Below are 16,795 nucleotides of genomic sequence, written 5' to 3' on the forward strand. Positions count from 1 at the left end.
GAATTAAGGCGATTTCGATTCAATTTTTTTATTTAAAACCGGATATTGCCAACTATCAATAGGGAAAGATTAATAAATAAATTAACAGCAAAAATATCATAAAAAAAATATAAATAAATAGAATGAAAATATGAAACCATTCAATTCATATAACTCGAACAGTAGATGTCTGAAACTATTATATAAAAGTCGCATTCGCCATGGGTCCAATGTACCATTGAATTTAATTATTTGATTTGACATTAGATGGACCCAAGAGCTTTTAAGAATTCAAAATGGTTCTTCAATTTTCATTATTAATTCAATTTACTCCTTCTTACATGTATTTTAACTGCACCATTAATAAGTTCAAAATGTTCTTAACCAGGTATGGAGTTTTCGATTTTCCTTGTATTAATAATTTATGAAAAAGACTATAAGCATTCTAATCTTTTTTAAAAAAATTCAAAAATAATAGTTTGATTGCCATTTTGTCATTTATCAAAAGTGAGCATAAAATAAAATGGATGGGGACAAATTGCAAATGGACAGGCCATATGATATGTGTTATTTAATCATTGATCATATCTCATCTCATGCAATAAAATACGATAACGATAGGATTTGGTTTAAGAAAAAAAGAAATCATCCATAAGGCCATTTCTTTGTTTGTTCTGTCTCCAATAATCCAATTTACATTTATGGAGAAATGAAATCATTTCATTTATTGACAATCAAATGTTTGGAACAAAGATCATCATTCATTGGTTATTAATTTCAGGACGTGAATGTCCTATCAAAAAAATATATATATATTTAGGAGGTGAATGGACCGTTTTCATTGGCACGAATCTCTGTATGCTTTGGCTAACAAAAAGAAATTGCAGAAAGCAAAATTGAGTGACTAGTAAACAATATGACAATAATTTATAGAAAGGTAAAAAGGGTATATAGTACAAAAACCCATCAAGCAAAACTTTCCAAGAGGACCCAAAAAATAAAAATAAAAAGTAAATAAGAACTAGACAATCCCTTCAGATTGCAATTGAGAAGGCTGATATGAGATAAACTGTCAGATGTCTGAAAATATTAAATTAAGACACTAAACAGGATGGAAAACAACACGTTAAATAGTACTTGCAAAATAAGAAACCCTTTCTCAACAAGCACCAAAAATTCGCATCACAGAAGATCAGCAACATTCGACGGCAGTTCCTCAATAACCACGTTGTAGAACTTCTGAATGTCAAACAGCATTCTCTCATCATCCCTTGTCACGAAGTTAATGGCAACACCCTTTCTTCCAAACCGTCCACCTCTTCCGATTCGATGAAGGTAGTTTTCAGGTTGAGTCGGCAGATCATAATTTATCACAAGGGAGACTTGCTGCACATCAATACCGCGGGCCAAGAGATCAGTGGTGATGAGAACTCGAGAAGAGCCAGAACGGAATTCCCGCATAATGATATCACGGGTGTTCTGGTCCATATCCCCATGGGTGGCCGAGACTGTATGGTCACGGCCACGCATCTTGTCAGTGAGCCAGTCCACCTTGCGCCGTGTGTTGACAAAAATGACACTCTGGGTGATGGCTAGGGTCTCATACAGATCGCAGAGTGTTTCAAGTTTCCATTCTTCTTTCTCAACATTGACATAGAACTGCTTGATACCCTCAAGGGTAAGCTCATCACGCTTAACCAAGATCCTAACAGGCTTGTTCATGAACTTCCTTGTGATCTCAAGAGCTTCTGGTGGCATGGTAGCAGAGAACACTCCTACCTGAACTTTTGCTGGCAGCAACTGGAAAATATCATAAATCTGAAAGACAAAAAACCATATTAGAACGAGAAAAGGCATCAAAAAGTGCCTAAACCATTTGCTTGGAGGGGGGATTAAGAAAGAAAACAGAAGAAAAGAAGGTCCAATTGCAAACCTGATCCTTGAAACCACGTGAAAGCATCTCATCAGCCTCATCCAGTACAAACATCTTAATGTAATCTGGGCGAAGAGACTGCCTTCTCAACATGTCAAACACACGACCAGGAGTGCCCACAACAACATGAACACCTGCTTGAAGAATGCGCTGGTCCTCACGAACACTTGTTCCACCAACGCAAGCATGAACCTTCACACCAAGATAATCACCAAGGGCACGCATAACTTTCTCAATCTGCTGTGCCAGTTCTCTAGTCGGAGCCAACACCAACGCTTGACATTGAACTGTAGCATAATCAAGTTGCTGCAGAATGCCGGAGCAAAATGTTGCCGTTTTTCCAGTTCCAGATTGGGCCTGCTGAATAACATCAAGACCCTTACAAAATGGAACAATTCCCCTTTGTTGGATAGCAGAAGGCTTCTCAAAACCTTGAAAAGAAATTTAGCGAAGCAAAATTTAGCATACTTGGGCAAGTGCAAAAATTTAATAGAGACTATGTAGTATTCACAAACCAGTCAATTTAGTCACATCATGTAAGAACTGACAAGCAAAGAATCCAGTAAAAATTGACTCCAGAAAAATAAAATAAGCTTTAAGTATGACCAGCAGATTGTTAAGATAATTTGAAGATATACTAGCATGTAGAGGCAATAGAATATGAGGAAAAAAACATACCATAAGCATAGATGCCTCTCAGAAGGTTCTCTTGCAATCCCATTGCATCAAAACTGTCATAAACCTCATCATATGTGGTGAAGAAATCTTGTCCATCACTTGAGAGCCTGCAAAGTCAGTTCAAAAAGGCTCATAAATAAACATCAAAACACAATATACGACACTCAATAATTCATGCTTTCAAGCAAAAGGTTGCAAACAGTAAGCTTACAATTCATTCATTTTGGCGTCATATTGCTTAGCATCAAACTGTGATCCTTCTGGTGCCAAACCTGCCATGACTGCACAAGAAAACCATAATTAGAACGGGAGTTAATATAATAATTGCAAAACTGAGCAGGTAGAGGATATAAAACATATTATAGTTCATCCTTCAAGATATTACATAAGCTGCAGGATGGAATGTCCTCATTAATTATTACATAAAACTATATAAAAACAACTAGCAAATACAAAAAGAAAATCATCCACTAGGACGCAGAGTTATCTGCTAAATATTGTATGCTAAGAAAACAAAAGGAATGTCACAGAAGAGCCAAACTTGCAAACCAAACAGGAAGAGGAGTACAAGCATTAAACTTCTGTTTCGCTTTCTGGAGAAGATATACAAAGGGCAGCCAGGTTTCTGATACTTTTGAAGTTCACCACCAGACTGTTTCACCCACTCCTCCAAAATATCAAATTAAAAAATCAAGCCCTCATAGCCTATGTAAAAAAAAAGACAGCTCTCCATGAATTAAGAAAAGCAGTGGAAATTTAAGATTAACAGCTCCAACTCCTGAATTACACTAAATGTTATGAGAAGACTACGGCCTTGTCACATGGGAAATCAACAAGTAAAACAAGCATAGATGAGATATCCATCCAATATTGACACTAGTGTTTTTTGTGCTACAGAAACAGCGAAAAAATAAACTCTCATACTACTACATAACGAAATAGTATCCAACTAGACAACCATAATAACAAAATAAATGCTAGTACAAGACATCACCGATGTAAGCAGTCTTCCGATTCACATGCCAATATTACATTCTGTTCTGATTACATCAAGAAATCGTCTATTCTTCTTTTGCTTAAATCAAGGCCAAATTGAGAAATTGATCATCCAAAAGCTTTCAATAGACTACTGGTCTCATCTAACATCTTGCTGTTCTTCAATCAGGACCACTTAACCATCAAACCAGTAAATGTCAAAAGCTTTAATGCCTACTAGACCTCAGAATCACTCAACTAATTACGTCATCGCAAACAATAAAAATCAAAACTTTACCTATAACACAAGCAAACAGATCAATCCCAGATCCCAAACAAAACCATCAAGAAAAAAACCAGCAAGCATCGCATCAAATCACAGCTAAATCACCCTCCAAAAGGATAAAAAAAAGCTAGATAACATCAAGAATATCACCAGCTACAATACCCAAATAAAAAATAGGTGAAGGCCACATGAAAAAAAATAAACTCAAATATAGATCTCTTCATAAAAAAAAAAAAAAAAAAAAAAAAGCAATAACAAACGAGCTAATAACATACATACATAAACACAGATATACATGTACATATAAAGATAAAAAGAGAAACATAAGGAAAGAAGGAGAAAGAGACCTGCTAGTGAGAGAGAGAGATTGATAGAGAAATAGAGCGATTGGAGGCTTTTAGAAAGTAGAGAGAGGAAATTAGGGTTTCTAATCCCAAACTCCTCGGATCTGCGCCTTGGAGTTTGAAGGGGAAGAGACTGAGCGTGTGAGACTTGCGATAGTTTATAATGTTGTTAGGTCTTACTCTACAAAAACCCTTTTGTGCCAATTTCTTGTCCGGATTTCCGAATTTGCCCCTTCAATTTCTATTCTATTACTTCAGGCTTTGTTTGGTCGGTAAATATAGATTTTAATTGTGGTGGAGAAGAAAGAAACTTTTAAGAAACTAGTGGGATTTGGAAATTTATTATTATTATTATTATTATTATTATTATATAAAATTCAAAATTATATAATTGGAGAAAAAAAAATGTCTTGCATAGAAATATTATTCCAGTCTGGTTTTTTCTTATTACTGAATATTAATAATTACAAATATTTTCTCTTTTTATTATTTCAAATATTAATAACTAAAATAAATTGTTTTTTTTTTTTTGTTTTGAAAGCATAAAGTATTTTGTTCGAGTGCAGCTTTATGGATTGCTACTAATCTTTTTTTTTTCTAGAATTTAAGTTTTTTTTTCTTTTCAAAAAATAATTGAAGTTTTTTTTTTTTTTTAAGATTTTCTTAATTATTATGGAATAATCTTAAAAGGGTATTTGTCTAATGAGTTTACAAATATATATATATATATATATATATATATATATATATATAAATTATAGTAACACTCTTAATTTATGTATATACGGTCTTTACATGATATTCTAGAGTTGTACCGTATAAATATAACTACTAATTCAATAAAATTCTTTCTAATAGCGAATTTATAATATGAAATATAAGTAAAAATTAAGTAATAAATATCACCTTAAATCAACCATGAAAAATGAAAGTCTATAAAAAATTTTTGTCAAAAATAATCAATGAAATACTTTAATTAATGAGGTAGCAATGTTTTTTTATTTTTCATTAATAGGGAAATGTAAATTTTTCATCTTTTAAAAGATATTATTTCGAGTAGATTTGAATTTTACAAATATAAAAATTTAATTTACCAGGTAGAATCTGTATTGTTCATGAATATTAAGAATCTAATTTTGTTTGAATGTGAAGTTCATATATCAACAAATACTAATAAATTACCATATTCTTTCGAGTTAATTTTTCATATGATCCTAACAATCAAACGCTTTTAACTTTGTAAGTTAATTTTTAATATTTTGAGTTAATTTTGATTCACAAACCATGTGGAAATGGTCAATAAATTTTAAAAAAATATATAATTTGTGTTGAAAAATACCCAATAATATTCCGATAAGAGCAACATTAGGTTCATGCATAGTATAATAAAGCAAAGCAAAAGGGCAAAAGCATATCCATCCACGCATGAGCTTTGGCATTTGATTGGATAATGTTAATTCGTAAAAAGCTTTTTGACCCATTTTCGCAATTATTGATCTTGTTTTTAATTTAGTTACTTCTCAAACAAAACTTCAAAAACGAAGCTGCAAAATACAAGTCTGAGACTTGCCTAAGCAACCATATATAATATCATATTAGCTTATTAAGCATCTATCACTTTCCTTTTAACTTCTTATTATTATATATTGAACTTCTAATTCCATTTGAAATCCGCTAAAAAAAAACATATTTCTGAAAAGTCAACTCATTTATTATTAAGTTTTGTGACTTGTTTATTTGGATTTTTAAAGTTGTCTTGTGCTCTGTTTGACAACATCGCTAAACTTTTTTTAAAAAATTGTTCGGTAATATAACGTTTGAACTGGGTTTTAGAATTCAGGACAACACTTTATGAAAAGTTAATTCATATAATATTTAGTTTTTAACGTTTCATGAAAACTACTCAAACAGCTAATTTTTTCAAATAAACCCTTAATAAAATATAAGAATTTCTTTTTCCTGTTATTTCTTTTTTTTTTTTTTGGGGGGGGGGTGGGGGGAATTCATTATTGGATTGGTGCTAGAAAAAATTCATAAAAATTGATTTGGAATATAACATAGACTGGTGGGGGAAAAATAGTTATGATTCTAATATATGTTGAAAGAAATAATTTACAAATGGGTAAAACCAAGATTTGAGTATAATAGGATAAACCTTCGAACACATAAATTAAGAGGGCCAAAATGATTAAAACAATTAAAAAATTACTACAAGTCCTAAATTGACTACTAAATTTGTAAGCTGTTGAAAATTTTCATAATTCACATTTAAAATATTAATGTGAAAATATCAAAGTTTAAATCTCATGATAGTAAAGAAATGTAATAATTTATTTGTAATATTAATTGTAAAAATATATGTAGTCTTTCATAAATAATATTGCACACCTAAAATGTAATTTTCTTTTCACATAAAAGTGTAATTCTTAATCAATATAAAAGTTATTTAAAAAAAATAATGAAAAAGTTGGAAACAATAATAATGCAATTGGATTTGGACAATATCAAATTGGGCTGCAGTAAAGCCCGATCCGGTGATCAAAGTACCCCAGCTAAGTTGCTCAACAGTTCAAGCCCAACAATTAATGTGGGCTTTCAAACAAACGACAATTGATTAGTCGTTACGTTTAAAACACGTCCTGTCGTTTCGTCGAACAATCGCGTTTAAAAGAAATCTACTGTACACGTGAATACATAAGCAACTGTAAAAGCGAAGAATTGCAAGGAAGGGGATTGACAAATACACCCATGAACTTTATCTGAAATACCCAAAAAGTTAGCGTCGATGCCCACCCGCAAGCCATGGTTTGTTCGATCTTTCCAAAGCTGTGCCTCTCTGTGTGTCTATAAGAAGACAGAGGCTCAATGAAACCCTAGATCTTCGAAAGAGATAACTTTGAAGCTTTTGTTTCGCTCTACAGGTAACTACTCTGTAGCTTCTGTAAGTTGTACAGTATCTATCATCAATTTCGTTTTTTTGTTTGTACCCAATAGATTCTTTAGAAATTCGGTGAATCCTAATGAGTTTATGTTGTTTTTGCTTTTTGTTTCGTCTCTGAGAAAATCAAAGGGGAAAAAGGGTTGAATTTTTTTATATTCCTTTGTCTCTGTTGATTTTGTTGAAGTGTGTATGTACTTAACTATATATTGAATCATTTATAGCATAAAAGAAAGAATTTTTATGACTATTGATTATTTGATTCCATAAGAAACATTGAGTATTTTAAAAGAAGATAATTGGTTTAATTGGCATTTTTTTTCTGTTCTTCAAAATGGAACAATGTGGTGTTTTAGTGAAGTAGAAATGTTTGTTATACTTGGCTCCAGAGGGGAAACGGAATATGACTCTTTTTATTTGAAGTTATTTTGGATTACAAGTGATGGAAAGAATTGTTATCTCTCTCTACTCTCTTTTTAATTTTTTTTGTTGGTCTCTTTATTGTACAATTAATTCACTGAGAAGAAGTTTGAATAGACAAGGATGAATAAAGCCTATATAGGTCTACAAGCTAAGTTCTGTGGTTTTTTAGAATCATTTGTGGCAATGTACTGCAACTTGCAACTTCAGTTTATTCGGTAATTTTTCTACATGAACATTTCATTGATAAGTTTTTTTGTTTTCTTCTGGGCTGCCTCTTCAGAAATTTCCACAATGGCTGATAGCAATGCATCTTCTAGTTCACCTGAAGAAACTCCCAACCCCAATCCTGATGGAAATGCACCTTCAGATAGTGATCTTGCACTTGATACAATAGCTAGAAAGGTTCAAGAATCACTTACTCTTGGAACAAGACATAAATTTTGGGAAACTCAACCAGTAGGGCAATTCAAGGATATTGGGGATACCAGTTTGCCTGAAGGCCCTATTGAACCTCCAACACCTTTATCTGAGGTAAAACAAGAACCATACAACCTCCCCAACCTTTATGAATGGGTGACTTGTGATATTGACACTGAAGAGATGTGTACTGAAGTTTACATTCTCTTGACTAATAATTATGTCGAGGATGATGAGAACATGTTCAGATTTAACTATTCTAAGGAGTTTCTTCGCTGGGCTCTTCGTCCTCCTGGCTATTTCAAGAGCTGGCATATTGGTGTCCGTGTCAAGAGCTCGAAGAAGTTAGTTGCTTTCATCACTGGCGTTCCTGCAAGAATCCGAGTTCGTAATGAGATTGTTAACATGGCAGAAATTAATTTCTTATGTGTTCATAAGAAGCTAAGATCAAAAAGACTTGCTCCTGTCATGATTAAGGAAGTGACAAGAAGAGTTCACTTGGAGAATATGTGGCAAGCTGCTTATACTGCTGGAGTGGTTCTTCCAACACCAATAGCAACCTGTCAATATTGGCACAGATCTTTGAATCCTAAGAAACTGATTGATGTCGGTTTTTCTAGGCTTGGTGCGAGAATGACTATGAGCAGAACAATCAAGCTGTACAAGCTACCGGAGTCAACTGCTACTCCGGGGTTTAGAAAGATGGAGCTCCGTGATGTTCCTGCAGTTACTAGACTAATTAGGAAATACTTGAGCCAGTTTATTGTTGCACCTGATTTTGATGAAAATGATGTAGAGCACTGGCTTCTGCCAAAAGAAGATGTTGTTGATAGCTATCTGGTTGAAAGTCCAGAAACCCGTGAGATCACTGATTTTTGCAGCTTCTACACGCTTCCCTCCTCTATCCTTGGCAACCAGAATTATTCTGCGCTGAAGGCAGCTTATTCGTACTACAATGTTTCCACAAAGACTCCTTTGATTCAGTTGATGAATGATGCTCTAATAGTTGCAAAACGCAAAGACTTCGATGTGTTCAACGCGCTCGATGTCATGCAAAATGAATCTTTTTTGAAGGAGCTGAAATTTGGACCTGGTGATGGGAAACTTCACTATTATCTATACAACTACCGGATTAGACAAACGCTGAAGCCCACAGAACTTGGTCTTGTGCTTCTATAGTTTGGAATTCTGATTGTTGCATTGGCCAATCAAAGGTTTCTGTTCTTCATAGATTTTTTACCTTTTTTCGGTAAAACTTGCTTACAATTTTGCTTGTAAGCTTGTGATAACTGTGACAAACCTAGATTGTAGATTTCATTGTGCTATTTAAACAAACCAAATTTAGTCAGTTTTCTTGTGACACGTAATTATCCTTGGTTTTTAAAATTCCCGAAATATACTTGCCGTTTTCATAATAAAAATGTCGTTCAATGTCTAACTAGTTTTGTCTGTGACCTACCATCCGATATTTACTTGTCAAAATATAGTTTGCATTAATAAAATTTGGAAGAAAAAGGAAAAAAGAAAAGGAAAATGTTATTGTCTAGAAGCAAGAGGCTTAAAAATGTTCAATTGATTCAATGAATTTACATGTTCCAAAATTATGGATATTTTTGTTTTTTCCTAATTGTACAAGAGAAATGTTTGACCTGTCAAAACGTATTTGCCTTTTAACTAAAAAGGCAAAAGAAAGAAACAAAGTGCAACTCAGAAAATGCCATGGCACTGACGAAATGGGTTTACACACCAGGTTCTGAGAACTACCAAGAATTTTGCTTTTTCTAATTGTACACACGATAACTCTAAGCCAATAGAACAATTTCACCTCGTGAGCCTGCAGAAGTTCATAAAAAAAAAAAAAAGATTTATAATTTGATTTTGCGATGATAAAAGCATTTAAATGAATTGGGACATTTAAGCACTTACATTGTTCATAAATCTCTTTCACTAACTGGAGCATTGAATCTGTGTCTTCTGCTACCTTTGAGACTCTTTCTGATTCCTTAACTGCTTCAGCAGCCAAAAATGATTTATTTTCTGCTTCGGCAACTTTATAAGCAGCAGCTATTGCTGCTTCCTCTACTGACTCGCCAGATGCTAATATAGAGTTCTGTGAATGCCGGGGCCTGATATCTTTTTGTTTGGGGGTTGGTGTTTTTGTTCCCAGTGCGCCATCTTGGCAGATTCTATAGCAATTTTGAACCTGCAAATTGATGACAGGCACAGAAAGTAAGAAGCAATCAAATATACAGTGTTTCAAAATACAACAAAATAGAATAAACAGTGTACCAAATCAAGAACCATAGAACAAAATTCCGATATGAAAGAAACATCTATCCTTTATTTGATCTAATGTATTTGAAGTAAGTTTTTCTTTTTCTTCCTTTCATTTTGTTTGTGTGTGTGAATTCCATGAGATTCCAAGTGCACATTTGATGAGTAAGAAAAATAAAAATTAAAGGAGAGGCAATTTCAATAAAGCTTTTCACCTTTTCCAGTTTGCCTTGTGAAACAAGCCTTCTCAACCTTGAACTTAAATGCCTTCTAAAATTTTGTGGCACCTCATGCCTTTGCTGCAGCACATTTATGAAGATGGTCATAATCTTAACTCTTATTAAAATAAATAGGGATGCTAAAACATACAGATTCAAAGAATAAATTAAAAAAGGTTACCACCGGGAACCATAACATATCATTCCATACATACATCTATAGCCTTGTGCGAAGTGAAGAAGGAAGCAAAAACATCCCAAGATTCAATGACAGTTAAATTTTGATTTACGTTCAAAGGTAAAATTCATTAGTTGGCTTATTACACAAACATTAGTGTCCAATATGGGTGCCGCTTCCTCTAATTTCAAATCACTCATATATCTCTATCTTCAACTGACAAGCAAATCACACTGACAATCCTTGGCTATCAGGCATCTTAAACCCCTCAACTCCCTAAAAAGAAAAAAAGGAGTGAAAAAACTAGTCAAATTCTAACTTCAACCAGTGTTACACACAAGCACAAAAGAGCCACAGGATATCATCTTGGTTTTTTTTATTGTATACTATGGAGGTGCTATTTATATTGCCATCAGTTTGTCCTTTCAGCCTACAATGATAGTGTGTACCTCATGCAATAACATTATAGGACCTCCAAATTCCTAGTATTTTGAGATACAACACTAGCATTCCCATGGCAAAATCATGTTCACGAAGTTCTGACATCAGAACCAGGAATTAGTTCCCCTTTAAGCTGTGAAGAGCAAATGATAGAGGGATTTCAAAAGCAATCATGCATCCAGAAACCAAAATGAACCGACTTCCATATCCTTTACAATGTTCAAGCACTAGGTTTGATATTCAGTTTTCTTACTCAGAAAAGAGTTTTCCAGTCCACTCAAATGCAGGTACAATGGGAACATAAATAGCATAGAAATTACAAGAAGCATCCATCTTACCTCAATGAAGTGAACAATAGCACCAATATCACATCCATTTGTATCTTTTATGGCTGAAAGAGCTTCAAAAATCATTGCGTTGTACCTGGTGGGCAGAACAACATTATCAAATACCTATAAATAGGAAAATGAAAAAAGAAAAGAAGCGAAAACCAACATAATAATTTTCAAGGTTCAACTTGACCATTATCCAACATTAGATATGTCAACAACATCAAGAAAATCAGTTTGTCAACATAATGCGATACTTTTCATTCCTGCTGGCCATATGAAATAAAATGCAACATGAATTTTAACATGAAATGTAAATTTGCCAAATTGAATAATTGTAGAAATCAGGCAGTTCTATCCTCTATTGACTATTTAGTCTCTACTTGTTTCCTACTGTATATGTTGCCGCATGAAGTTTAGCATCTTTATCCAAATGATTTTGACAGGGGTCAGTTTGCCTGCTCAGTTACTCCCTTAATCCCTTTCATGGCCGCCAGCTGATATTATAATCATATTTGCAACATCTTACGAAACCTACACATGTGAACTTCAAATTTATTTATTTATTTATTTATTTATTTTATCCAAACCTTAAATGACCTATCCTAGAGTATCCAAGATTCGTTATAATAAGTCACCAAAATACGTAGTAAAAACCACACTGAAGAAAAATTTAAATATATTTTTACTGAAAAGGCACAAAACATAAAGGTAACAATATCAGCAATAAAATACATCAATATACAAAACTTCTGTCAGTATATATTTTCTAGAGAATAAATTCATATGATACAACATTGAACAGCCACTATTATAAATTTTAAAGTAAGAACCGGATCTTAAATATATACGAAAGGTGTGACTCAATGCTTTGATGCCTGAAAGGCTGAAGCAAAAATTAATGCATGGATTGAAATTTATGTACCATATCTATTACTAGAAACGAGTGACATCAGAGAGAACAGACTTGACAACCTTGGGGCATTTTTTCCATCCACTGCATTGCTTGAAGGATCATCCATAAGGACATCTGCAGATGTATCAGCATGTGCAAAATTTTGAGCATTGGAGGAGGGCAGAGTAAGTGCCAGGGTTTTAACTTTAGGTAACCTTGATTTATCCTTAGAACCTTGTGTAGCATTGCTGACACTTAAATTTCGCCACTTGTCCTGTGTATAAAAGTATGAATGAGAAGTTGAATAGCAAACAGGTTTCCCCGAACTTTAGCTATATAACAATAACATGACAAAATAGCTACAGGAACTTAAATTACATGAATCCAAACAGCAAGATTAGCCTGTAACCTAATCTTTTTACTTTGGATTTCAAATATTTTAGGGGTTGGGTTCAAATAGCTCACGAGTAGCCTGACTCACTTACACGCCTATTTTGTTCTTCAGTTATTTCTAAGCTGAATTTGCCCTTAAAATTTGACGAGAAGTTCACAATTTATCATATTTGAGCTACTTTTTTGCTGTTTTTTATGGTTAACTAGGCTTGGATTGGACGTTGGAGTTGAACCTGTAACCTAATTTTTTACTTTGCGACGGTAAATTACCAGTGGTAACCTAATAATCAAAATTATCAAACCCAAATGTACCGACTCACTATCTAGAAACTATTCAATTCAGAGGTGATTTAGAGCTCAAAAAAATGGTAGCTTCTTAAATTCGTGCACAAGACTAGGGTTTAGTGAATACATTTCAACAGTTACTGCTCCGACACAAAAACAATCCTAAATTCACCAAATTCTGTGACAGAGATTTAAAAACCTATAAAGTATACAGGTATACAGAGAAGAAATATGCGCGTGAATATAATAATAAGAGAGAAAGAAAGATGGCAAGAAAGGTGAGCGGATAGAAACCTTGAGGTCGATATTGGAGCGTTGAGTGAGGAAAGGAGCAAAATCAGGATCTTTGAGAATGTTCTTCCACTTTCCAGGGCCGTGCTTTGCCACTCCGTTGAGCAGCGCCTCCTCCTCCTCCGCCGTCCATTTTTGCTTCTGGTTTCCCATTTTACCCTTGGCCTGGACCGCTTCTTCTCTGTTTGTTTCTCTCTCAGCCGAGAGATTAATATGGGAGTCCGAACTTTCGCTGTGTGTTTGTCTTTGTCTGTTTTGCTCCCTTGTTTTTTTTCGGTTTTCAATTGGAAGGCCCCTATGTCTCCTTCCCGCTTCCCCTTAACGATAATTGTTACTATTGATAATAAATAATTATTAAAATATAATTAATTTCTCTTTTTTTTTTAATAAGGAGATAACAGATTTATTAGAAACATATAATAATTTTTGAAACTATAATTTTTGTGTATCTAAATATATTTTTAGGAGTTAAGAAGTATTAACATATTTTTATGTCTATTAAAATAAATATAATTTTCTTCCTTTCAAAAAAAAAAAATTTATTTTTTTTATAATACATTTGGACGGTATGTATTAATTAATATAATTGAGAACTGAATGATAACAGTTAATCTGATGAGAGATATGTAAATTTCATTAATTACATTTTATAAATTTTTTTCTTATTAATAGCTAGTTAATTAATTTATATTTAAGTTGTTTAATAAACACTAAGCATTTTTCATATAATAAACAAGTTTACTGTATTTGGGTTTCTTGTTTTACAATAGTATATCTCCCCTTTCCCTTCCTGCTCCCTTCTCAATTTAATTAGCAATCAGCCATAGGAGGCGGTCCAATCCAATGTCAGAATAAGAAGGTGGTATAAATGTATTTTAAAAAATATGACAAGTAATTTTCAACAATCGAAGTAAAGAAGGTGATATATCTATTACGAGTGTTTAAAAGAACTTTATTCTCATATTCTATTGAGTATTTAAAGGAATTTCATTCTTAGTGTTCGAATACTCAAAACCTCTAATTAAGAGAAATGAGATCTCTTTGATGATGTCATCTCATCTTACCTTTCAAATATTATTTAAAAATAATTAGCAATTTTATCGTTAAAAAATTAATAAAAATCATATAAAATAAATTTAAACCACAAGTATAGAGAATGAACTTAATTAACGTGCATAAAACTAATAAAAATAAATGATTCAAAATTCAAATCATCTAAAAGGACGTGATATAAAAAAATCCATATGGATGACAAGTAATTCAGAGCTAAAGACTATAAACAATAATTAAATCATAATTAATCAGGTGTAGTTTGATTGATCTTTTTATTTATTATAGAAGGTGTAGGAAGTGAGAGGTCTCGAGTTCCAGTTTTTTCCATCACAAAAGTCATCGCCAATCTAGTGAATGTTATTCAAAAGGAAGGGCTGCTCTTACTATATAGCTCATAATGTTATTTCGGGCCATTGGGCTTTCCATGTATCAATTAAAAAAAAAAAAAAAAAAAAGAACAACTAAACTATTGACTAAACTTTGTAAATTATTATTGTATAAAACTTTCTATTTAATATAATTCCTTAATTGGTGTAGGAGTTGCAAATAAACATCTATAAATTAGTCATATGCACGCACGTTAAGCGATACGATGCAAATATATTATTTTATTTTTAAAAATTTAAATAACATTATATAAATTTGGTATTTTTTTTGTTCTTATCATTACATTTCAAAGTCATGAGATATAAATTTTAGTTACTTGTATATAGTAAGTGAATTATATATGCTATATTAATTTTATTATATTGATAAAAAGAGCTTTTTATTTTTAATAATTAATAATCAAAACAATAAATTTATTTTATGAATGAAACATTTTAATTTTTTAATTATTAATAACCTCATATAACATATTCACCTATCGATATATATTTTCTCTCTATTATTTCTTTACATTCTTCAAGTGCTTCCGTCATTTTATAACATCTTGTTTGATATGTTTTTTCTTTTTCTTTTTTTTTTTTTTTCTTTTCCGCTTATGTCTTTTATAGCAAGAAAATCCCTAGATAAAGTAAATCAGTAATTGACCCATAGAAATTTTTATGGGTCTTTTAAATTTTAACTATTTACCCTTAATTTAGGTATTCACAGGTTTCTTGCCTTAAATCTTAAATTGTATATATATTAATGTCATTAACAAAATTTACGATAAACTTAATTACCAAACGAAAAAGAACCTGCCAAGTAAATGAAACTTAATTTGGAAGTATTATTCTACATATATGGCATTCATCGTTTCCAAATTTGCCCGTTGGCACTTACAAACGACGATGGTAATTTTTAATGAATTCTTATTGTTATGCTTTAGAATAAATTTAATTTCATGAATATTTGTAGTACATTAATTAATAGAATAACCTAATAATAGAAAAAATAACTATTTTATAAAAAAGATAAAGTGAAAATTTTTATTGGAATAAATGTGAATTTGGTTGTTAAACTTGTTTAACAGGATAAAAAAGGTCAGAGATTTTATCTTTTCGGTCAATTTAACTTTTAAAATTATATAATAAGATTAAAAAAAAAAAAATCTGATTTCACTTTTTAAACCAATTTAACACTTGTATATTTTATTTTAGCCAGAATTTTTCTCAACAATTATGTTAACATTTATAAATTAATAACATTAGAAATCCATCATTCAATTTGCACCTTTTTACCTTTTGTTTTTGTTATTTTATGCGAAAATAAATTGATATTTGAATTGTATACTAAATTGCTAAATATTATAAATATTTTTTCAATTTATTTCGTTTATATACATATATATTGATATAAACCGCTTGAGGTATCTATATCTATCTATAAATAGCTTCTAAAATTTCTCGTGAAACCGCATCAACAAGCCATCGTTCATTTCAACAATAAAAAAATCCAAACGTCAAATCTGAAAACTTAGCATGGCCGATAGCACAACCAGTCCAAATAAATTAAAAACCAAAAAAATTCTTTCACCGGATGAATCCTCCATTTTCAACTTGAAAGGTTTAGAAGACAGTTTACTGATCGAAATTCTCTGTCGACTACCATCCGCAAAATTCGCCGCTCGTTGCAAATTGGTGGCTAAGCGTTGGAATTATTTGATATCAAGTCCTTATTTTGTGCGTCAGTTTGTAACTCACCATTCATATCATGATAACTACCAAACGCAAATTATTATTACCGTAACCGAGTCGTGTCTACCAGAACCTGATCATATTTTCAATTCTTTTTGTTTCATTTTCGATCCTCCTTTCGAATCCAAACCTCCCTTGGATTTCCGTTTCAATTTTCCCCATCGTCACAAAGACTTTATGCATTCTCGTGTAGTAGCATCATACAATGATTTACTTTTAATCCAGCTTGCATTAAAACCATTTCATGCTGTCAAAAACTATTACATCTACAATCCAATAACAACTCAAGTGCTTGCTTTCTCTTTGCCTGCCAATGCATCACAAGAAGATAACACTACAAATGTT

At 32.2% G+C, this 16,795-nt stretch overlaps 3 protein-coding genes across 4 annotated transcripts; 1 reads left to right on the forward strand and 2 right to left on the reverse strand.

Moving 5' to 3' along the window:
• Window positions 1-880: 880 nt before the first annotated feature.
• LOC105631432 (eukaryotic initiation factor 4A-8) lies at window positions 881-4,361 on the reverse strand. Of its 2 annotated transcripts, none has more exons than XM_089721768.1 (5): window positions 4,199-4,361; window positions 2,802-2,871; window positions 2,591-2,697; window positions 1,913-2,343; window positions 881-1,797 (listed from the first exon to the last, which is right to left on the reverse strand). In XM_089721768.1, the coding sequence occupies exons 2-5, from the start codon at window positions 2,867-2,869 to the stop codon at window positions 1,162-1,164; spliced, it is 1,242 nt and encodes a 413-aa protein (XP_089577894.1). In that variant the 5' UTR covers window positions 2,870-2,871; window positions 4,199-4,361; the 3' UTR covers window positions 881-1,161. The 2 variants fall into 2 exon arrangements, with proteins under 2 accessions (XP_089577894.1, XP_020533941.1); XM_020678282.3 differs by lacking the exon at window positions 4,199-4,361 and adding an exon at window positions 3,159-3,295.
• A 2,556-nt stretch (window positions 4,362-6,917) lies between these two features.
• On the forward strand, window positions 6,918-9,321 carry LOC105631431 (glycylpeptide N-tetradecanoyltransferase 1). Its single transcript, XM_012213551.3, has 2 exons — window positions 6,918-7,116; window positions 7,837-9,321. Exon 2 carries the CDS (start codon window positions 7,848-7,850, stop codon window positions 9,150-9,152), a length of 1,305 nt encoding a protein of 434 aa, XP_012068941.1. The 5' UTR covers window positions 6,918-7,116; window positions 7,837-7,847; the 3' UTR covers window positions 9,153-9,321.
• A 207-nt stretch (window positions 9,322-9,528) lies between these two features.
• LOC105631430 (telomere repeat-binding factor 4) lies at window positions 9,529-13,547 on the reverse strand. The gene is made up of 6 exons (XM_012213550.4): window positions 13,281-13,547; window positions 12,389-12,582; window positions 11,423-11,507; window positions 10,463-10,546; window positions 9,900-10,176; window positions 9,529-9,807 (listed from the first exon to the last, which is right to left on the reverse strand). The coding sequence occupies exons 1-6, from the start codon at window positions 13,428-13,430 to the stop codon at window positions 9,776-9,778; spliced, it is 822 nt and encodes a 273-aa protein (XP_012068940.1). The 5' UTR covers window positions 13,431-13,547; the 3' UTR covers window positions 9,529-9,775.
• Window positions 13,548-16,795: the final 3,248 nt, after the last annotated feature.

Source organism: Jatropha curcas, chromosome 1 (genome assembly GCF_041381405.1).
Source record: "Jatropha curcas cultivar XTBG-Jc1 chromosome 1, XTBG_Jcur_1.0, whole genome shotgun sequence".
Lineage (NCBI taxonomy): Eukaryota > Viridiplantae > Streptophyta > Magnoliopsida > Malpighiales > Euphorbiaceae > Jatropha > Jatropha curcas.

What these genes read in the sequence shown, in the direction of transcription:
- LOC105631430 (XM_012213550.4), bottom strand. Translation starts at nt 13,430, where the DNA reads ATGGGAAACCAGAAGCAAAAATGGACGGCGGAGGAGGAGGAGGCGCTG. An exon ending in CTATTGTTCACTTCATTGAG is followed by an intron (nt 10,547 to 11,422) that starts GTAAGATGGATG and finishes AATGTGCTGCAG; the next exon opens with CAAAGGCATGAGGTGCCACA. An exon ending in CACAAGGCAAACTGGAAAAG is followed by an intron (nt 10,177 to 10,462) that starts GTGAAAAGCTTT and finishes ATCAATTTGCAG; the next exon opens with GTTCAAAATTGCTATAGAAT.
- LOC105631431 (XM_012213551.3), top strand. Translation starts at nt 7,848, where the DNA reads ATGGCTGATAGCAATGCATCTTCTAGTTCACCTGAAGAAACTCCCAAC.
- LOC105631432 (XM_089721768.1), bottom strand. Translation starts at nt 2,869, where the DNA reads ATGGCAGGTTTGGCACCAGAAGGATCACAGTTTGATGCTAAGCAATAT. An exon ending in GAGAGGCATCTATGCTTATG is followed by an intron (nt 2,344 to 2,590) that starts GTATGTTTTTTT and finishes TTTCTTTTCAAG; the next exon opens with GTTTTGAGAAGCCTTCTGCT. An exon ending in CACGTGGTTTCAAGGATCAG is followed by an intron (nt 1,798 to 1,912) that starts GTTTGCAATTGG and finishes TTTGTCTTTCAG; the next exon opens with ATTTATGATATTTTCCAGTT.